This window comes from Triturus cristatus, chromosome 11 (assembly GCF_964204655.1).
Source record: "Triturus cristatus chromosome 11, aTriCri1.1, whole genome shotgun sequence".
Taxonomy (NCBI): Eukaryota; Metazoa; Chordata; class Amphibia; order Caudata; family Salamandridae; genus Triturus; species Triturus cristatus.
In genome coordinates, this window is record NC_140594.1 from 820365003 (window position 1) to 820373024 (window position 8022).

Sequence of the window (8022 nt, forward strand, 5' to 3'; positions counted from 1 at the left end):
ACTAGGACCCTGGGGCAAAGGGCAGAGGCCAGAGGACACTGGACACCAGTTCCGGTGAGGGGAGGGGACAGGGGGGAACAAACACATTTCCAGGGCAGGACCTCAGAGCGAGAGGTCAGGGACCACGCACGAGACAAGCAAACGAGAAATAAAGAATACCTGAAACGATCTGGTGCTTCTCGTGTGTTCTGTGGGATTGGGAACACGACAACTGGCGACGAAGGTGCGTGATCGTGTGCCCAGCAGAGGAAAGAAGAGCGGCGGTCCGTCGCGTCGAAGGACACCGTCATCGAGACCAGGAGCCCACCCTGGCTCGTGTGTGCGGCCACACAAGGAGACACGGCGCGGGAGCCCACCCCGACCGTCATTGAGCGAAAGAAGACTGTCCTGCACCACCCGGTAAGGAGACTGGGAAAGCCGAGTGAACGCGCGCTGTGAGCCGTTTGAAGCGCGAAATATCGCGAGAAGAAGGGCGGCCATCTTGGAGTCAGGCAGAAAGAGGGACAATCAGCGTTAGAAACAGCAGGTGGCCATTTTGAAGTCAGGCAGCGCCCCGATTGGAAAAAAAAGTATTGCGAGACCACCGGCGGCCATTTTGAGGTCAGGCAAACAGACCAATAAGAAGACAGAACAGCGTGACGGCCATTTTGAGGTCAGGCAAAGAAAAAAAAGTGCCAAATAGAACACCGAAAGGAGGAAACAAGCACTGGCAAGGACAAACAAATAAACTCCAGAAGTAGAAAACAAGCTTTGGCAAAGGCAAATGAAAAGGCAGCAATAAAAGAAAAGGATGGCAGAAAGACAAAGTGCGCAATATCGTAGACCATTACCATTTAACCCATCAGAGCCACAAGCAGGAATACGGTGGGAGAAATGGATCAGGCGTTTTGAAAGGTACATGGAAGCGACCGATGTGACAGCAGCGAAGCAACTAGGCCTATTCCTAAACCTAGTAGGGAATGATGGGTCTTTTTGAAATGACTTACAATGTATCAGATAAAGGAAGCATCCTGAATGAATACCCCAAACTACTGCAAGGCTTAGGGAAGCTAAAGGGGCGGTAAATAACACTACACATTGATGAAACAGTAAGGCCGATAGCGCAACATCATCGGAGGGTACCAATACACCTGCAGCCGCAGGTAGAAGAGGAATTGGATGCATTACTGAAGCAAGACATCATAGAACCAGCAGAAGGACCAACGCCATGGGTGTCACCGATCGAGGCCGTACCAAAGAAAGATACGTCAAAAATAAGAATCTGTGTCGACATGAGGATACCAAACAAAGCAATTGAACGCGAGATACATCCCGGACCGCACCTTCATGATATGATCAGCTGTCTAACAGGCATGAGGCGGTCCTCTAAACTAGACCTGTGCAAGGGATACCACCAGCTAGAACTAGATCCTCAGTCTTGATACATCACAACGTTTTCCACACACCTAGGCCTGTTCAGATACAAACGTTTGAGCTTTGGTATATCGTCGGCTGCGGAAATATTTCAAGAGACAATACGACAAGTAATAAGGCCGGTAAAAAACAGCCTGAATTACAGCGATGGCATCCTGGTGTTTGGAAAGTCAAACGAGGAGCACGACAAAGCCCTAAGAGAGGTATGCTCTCACTTAGAGCAGGCGGGTCTGACACTAAATAATGAGAAATGTGAGCTGGAGCGAGACGAACTAGTATTCTTCGGCCACATCTTCTCCAAGAAAGGAATGCGGCCGGATCGCAACAAGGTAAAAACGCTGGAAAGAGCACAACAACCAAGTGATGTGGCAGAAGTGAGGTCATTTCTTGGCCTGGCCAGCTACTGTGCAAGGTACATTCAAGACTTCAGGACTGTAAGTGCACCGCTGAGGGAATTAACAAAACAAGGCCAAAGTTTTGCATGGACTGAAAAATGCAGCAAAGCGTTTGAGGAGATCAGAAACGCCGTAACGGCAGTAGATCACCTAGCATACTTTGATCCAAGGCTGTGCACTGAACTGACCGTAGATGCTAGCCCAGTGGGGCTAGGGGCAATACTGGCGCAACACCAACAGGAAAAGACTCCCCAAGACATGTAATAGCCTATGGAAGCAAAAGCCTATCGGATGTCGAAAAAGGATACTCTCAGCCGGAAAAAGAGAGCTTGGCGGTAGTATGGGCATGTGAACACTACCACATGTTCATCTACGGAAAACCTTTCACAATAATAACAGATCACCAAGCACTGATAACAATATACGGAAATCCAAATGCAAAAATACCACCCAGGATAGAGAGGTGGGGGATACGGCTAATGGACTACAACTTCAAAATAATACACAAACCAGGGAAGGAACACAATCCGGCTGATTATGTGTCAAGGCACCCCCTGCCACAAGCATCTCAAGTAACAGCCATGGCGGAGGAATACCTAAACTTTGCACTCAAACACAACACACCGGCAACGATATCAATGGAAGAACTGGAACAGGAGACAAGGAAAGACCTCACCATGCAAGCAATAATGAAAGTGACGAAACAGTAAAGGTGGAGGCACGTCAACAACAACAACAGCTGGGAAGAAGGAGTGAGAAAAGAAGAACTGCTTGCGTTCAAAAAGATCAGCGAAGAACTCTCAGAAAGTGAAAATGGAATAATGATGAGAGGCACCCGAATTGTAATACCCCGAACTCTGAGGAGAAGGACAGTAGAAATAGCACATGAGTCACATCGAGGGATTGTGGCAACAAAAAAAATGCTACGAGAAAAAGTGTGGTTCCCGGGACTGGACAACATGGTGGAAGACATCGTGATGCACTGCCACATCTGCCAAGTAACAGGGCCCCCATCAAAGCCGGAGCCACTGCAAATGTCCAAACTACCAAAGGCAGTGTGGACAGAACTGGCGGCTGACTTCTATGGACCTCTGGAGACAGGAAATTACTTGCTGGTAATAATAGACAAATTCTCCAGATTCCCAATAGTGAGGCAGGTAGCATCAACGTCAGCAAACGCAACACTGCCAGTCCTGGATGACGTTTTCGCAGCATGGGGCTCACCACAGACACTGAAGATGGACAATGGGCCCCCATTTTCAGGCGAGGAATTCAAAAGGTTCATGGAATACCTTGGGATCAATCATCGACGAATAACTCTCCTGTGGCCACAAGCAAATGAGATGGCAGAATGGTTCATGGGGACAATCAAAAAGGCAATACAAAGAGCAAAGTTGACGCAGATCTCAATAGGACAAGCTCTGTGCCCGGTCCTAAGGGACTATCGAAATACCCCTCACAGCTCCACAGGAAGGTGCCCCGCAGAACTGGTGTTGGGGCGATCGAGCAGGACGAGGTTGCCACAAGTGAAAGAAAAGGAAAGCATGGAGCGACAATAGATAGCAACGAGAGACACCGAAGCAAAAGAAAAGATGAAGGCATATGCTGATCGGAGAAGACACGCGGCAAGCACAAAGATAGAAGAAGGAGACACCGTGGTAGTACGGCAGAGACAAGTGCGAAAATCAGACAGTCTTTTCTCAAGGGACCCATTGACAGTGACAGGAGTGAAAGGGCCAATGATAACGGCTTCAGCAGGGCCATACCACATTACTCACAACAGCTCGCACTTCAGAGAATTGAAATCAAAAGAAGAGGAGCTGCCAATACATGGGCTGAAGGAAGAGACACACGTGCAGACAGCTCCAGCAGACATCAGAACGCAACGACCAAGAAGAGAATGTAAGAAAACAAAAAGACTAATTGAAGAAATGTGAGAAGACAGAGGTCTGTGGAGACTCTCTCTCTCTCTCTCGCTCTCTCTCTCTCTCTCTCTAACTACAAGAAGCGAAGAAAAAAAAAATAATTGTTTGTAACAAGGGGGGAGATGTCATGCCCAGACCAGGGGCACTAGGACCCTGGGGCAAAGAGCAGAGGCCAGAGGACACTGGACACCAGTTCCGGTGAGGGGAGGGGACAGGGGCGAACAAACACATTTCCAGGGCAGGACCTCAGGGCGAGAGGTCAGGGACCACGCACGAGACAAGCAAACGAGAAATAAAGAATACCTGAAACGATCTGGTGCTTCTCGTGTGTTCGGTGGGATCGGGAACACGACAGACAGCTTGCAAACAAAACAAACTATTTGCAGCAGTCAGGATGACTGGAAAAAAAACAACCAACACTTGTGGCGCAGGAACTGGGAGGGAAGATCCTCTCACTTTGAAGTCAGGAATAACACCACAATTGACAGCCATGTTTACAGAAAAGCTAGTAGATAGTCAAAACACAGCCATTCGGGAAAAACTCAGCTTTAGATGTAAAAATAAAAAGGTCCCTGAGCAAGTAACTAAGATGAGACAAGTGGAAGCCTGCGAGAAATGGGGGCCTTCTCCATGGGAAGGAACTAGAAACAAAAAAAGAGGAACAAATAGGAACAATAACCACTTAGAAGCAAGGGTTTTTAAAGGACACTGACAAATGAAAGCAGAGGGTGGGCTGTAAGCCCACAACACAGAATACAACATCTCTCGAAGAGACAGCACAAACATTGTCTAGGCTAGACCTAATAAAGTTGAGCTTTGTGGAATTTGTCCCCCTCTTACAAGTTTCCCTGGCAATTGAGTACTAAATCAGTAGACTTTGCCCCCTTGTTCACATGGATGTTCCCAGGCAGTAGAGTATGTGATTGATAGATTGGCTTTGTAACAAATCCTCCTCCCCGCTCACTTAAGCATTCCCACTTAGTGTTGATCTCTGACTGCTGTTCCCTATGCTAGCCTATGCAGAATGTTGCCTTTTTCCTTGCAAAATATATTTGTAAATCCCTGGCCACATCCTTACCACACATTATTTCAATGGGATTTGAGGCCCTCCTTTTAGTATTATATGCCTGACAAAAAGTGTCTGTTTGATAAGTCATTATAAAGAAGTATAGCAATCTGAGGAGTCTGCTGTTTTCTCAAGACAGCAGTTCTGCAGACATTTTAAAAAGGTGTAGCACTCTCTAAGCATTCATTTTGCCAGAGTCTCTTGGTAAGTAGGGAATACACAGGCGAGTGCCATGACGGTGTCTCATGATTAAATGCCACTCTTTGCTGAGTAATGGGCACATGATCCTCCTGGTAACTTTAGCTGGGAAAGCTAATATGTTGAAAAGGGAGTGAAATACCTGCAGATTTAGCTGAGCATCAGGAAGGCAAGTTCTTGGACTGGAAGGGAAGGACTTTGCTGTAGGTATACTGAGAAATATTATGTGATTGGCAGGTAAATTGATGGGCATGCCTTAAGTGTGTATTGGCCACAATGTTCCGAGAGCGTGAATTAGCCTGTAAGACCCAGAGTGTATGGAAACATTTCAGCTGTTCTGTCTTTCACAATGTGACAGGCGATGTTCAGACTCTAAGAGCTGGACAGTTGAGCACGGGGCCCACACTGAGTCACATTATTCACCATATAGGGCCACCATCCTGTGGGTGACTCTCAGAATTGCTCCACCCACGACATCTAGTGCAGGTGCTAGCATATGACCAAGGGTCTACCCATTACCTTTTGGCTATGGAATCCTGCTAGGAGTCTTCAAAACCGAATAATACTGTAGAATTCAATGGCAGAGTCATACCTTTGTTTTGCACAAACTGACCCTATAAAATAAACCCATTAAAATGCCTCCCATAACTCTTAGACCACTGATGTGTTTCAGTTTAGGGAAACAACAGGGCGTGAATGTGGATTGTGTCGGTAACATGGCAGGAGGTATTGCATAAGGAAGTTGTGTGACATCCTGATATAACCCCTTCTAGATGTGTGAAACACACTACTGAGTGGGTAGATTTGATTCTCTAAAGTAAGTTTGTAACATAGCCTCAAACAAGGTGAAAAATGTACCATGCAACGAATGAGTTTGCCACATCAGATCTTTCTCTGTGTGCTTATTCAGGACGGTGATAGTAGCTATACCAATATATCAGATGGTTGCACTTCAGTTGCGTATGGTTTTAATGAGATCCTCACATCGAACACTCAGCACTCTACACACCTATGCCTAATCAGCCTACTTCTTCTGCGACCATTGATAGCGGACAAGGATCCACAATGTACATATATATTATCTATATATTTATATATATTCAATAAAAAACAAGAGGTTAAAGTGAGGTTATAGTTAGGTGCAAATGTCAATTAAAATATAACAATTTAAAATTAAAAATTGCGAAATTCAACAGCTATAGTTTAGCGACCTAACTAGAAACTCTGCCCCCACCAAGCCCAATGTTGTGATCAATGGTGTAATTTCAGATGTTATCAGTATTGACCTTAATGATGTCATTAAACATGTTATAAGTGATGCAATCTGTGAGGTCTTAAGCAAAGCATAGTGTGGAGCAAGCAGTTTTCTGCTAATAGGGGCATTACAACACCAACTCTATATAATAATTATAATAAAATATTTTTGTGCATAGAAATAATCATGTCTTTTTCATTTGCAGTTTCTGGTTTATGGCTGCTATTTTGCAATTATTGCAGGGATTTTCCTACTAAGGAGCACATATATAATTATAACAACTTTGTGTAAAAGGAAAAAGAAACAGCTAACAGATGATCCACCACCAAACTCTAAGATCCAAGAATCAGTGGAGCCAGGTGAAACTCACATCGACACACAACTGTAGCTGTGTACAATAGTGCCACACAACATGCTCTTTCATTGCTCAGTGCAATGCCACAATCAGCAGACTGATCATTAACTCAAGAAATGTTTATCACGTCACCCACAAACTCAAAGAGCTCCACTGGCTTCCTATGAATGCAAGGATCAAATGTAAATTGTGTTGCCTTCCATCCACTACTATTCAACACAACAATCATCCTCGTTCCTACATGCTGGTCTCCAACTCTGATGGACTTAGAAGACTCAAATGCCAGCCCTCACTACCACTGCAGTCCGAAAGATTCAGAACATCACCTTCCTAAAGGCAATCTTCCACCTGAGCGACTGCTACGGCTACATGGAACTCTTCAAGTCTCAGCATCAGAACTGAACCCACCCTTTTTGCTTTCAGAAAACACATACAAAGCCACCTCTTTTATCTCGTACTGTATTACTTTCCCCTACCAGAAGTCCAATCTTGTTTCATGCTATGGCTCCTGATTTTGCTATCTCATTCTTAGCATTTTATTTCTATTTCAGTTCCTTGCAGTTGTATCTGTTCTGGCCTGTGCCTTTATAACTGTGTAATTCCTTATTTCAATGTACATATTTAAAACTCTGTAGAAATCTCCCTGCTCTCCACCTTTTTACAGGAGAAATATATGCAAGCATTTGCAAGACAGAGGGTCAGGGCATGAATCAAATACTGGATAGGCATGAATGGAAGAGGATGGCAACCTTAACCACCAATGCCACCTATAGGGCCAGCAATTCTACCTTAGGTCCACCTCTTCACCTTTTCGGGTCTCATAGTAGGTGCCTCTTGTGAAGTCACATAGCAGATCAGCACGTGCAGCCAGTTTACCAGAGCACTCTGATATAGCGGCTAAGAAAAAAGCTTCTTTTTCCTTGATATCAAAAGTTAATGTTATAAATACTTCTCTGGTCCTCTGAGGTACAAGTCCTTTGTTTAATTTGGATTAGTATAGCGTTAGTGTAGCAATGAAAGAAGTAGATTTAGTATACACTACTGCATAATAGGGTGAGTTTCCTAAGTGTGAGTAACTTTTTTTTCTGGAATGATATAGGCCTAGGATATGGAATGGCAAGGCATAGTAATAATTTATTTGAAGTTTAATAATAGGATACGTTTAGTATTAGAGTTATGTATAGGTTTTTATTTCAATAACCAGATAGATATATATCTGAGAAAATGTTATTTTGTTAGTGCTAATAAAAATTGCAAACAATAAATACCATGTGACAGCTCAATAAATGTGTATTTAATTTGTAATTGTAGAAATAATAATCCAAGTAACACTTTATAAATCCATCCTACTATTTTTGAGTTAGTTCTACCTGTGGATTTTCATCTTTATTGCTTGAGCCATCATCTGCCCAGTT

At 44.3% G+C, this 8022-nt stretch overlaps 1 protein-coding gene across 1 annotated transcript in view; it reads left to right on the forward strand.

Moving 5' to 3' along the window:
* Positions 1-7722, forward strand: part of LOC146785483 (thiamine transporter 2-like) — an 826847-nt gene extending 819125 nt beyond the window's left edge. Inside the window, exon 6 of the mRNA XM_085633336.1 lies at positions 6458-7722. Coding sequence (XP_085489462.1) covers positions 6458-6640 — 183 coding nt within the window. The 3' untranslated portion in view covers positions 6641-7722. The remainder of the gene's footprint in view (positions 1-6457) is intronic.
* Positions 7723-8022: the final 300 nt, after the last annotated feature.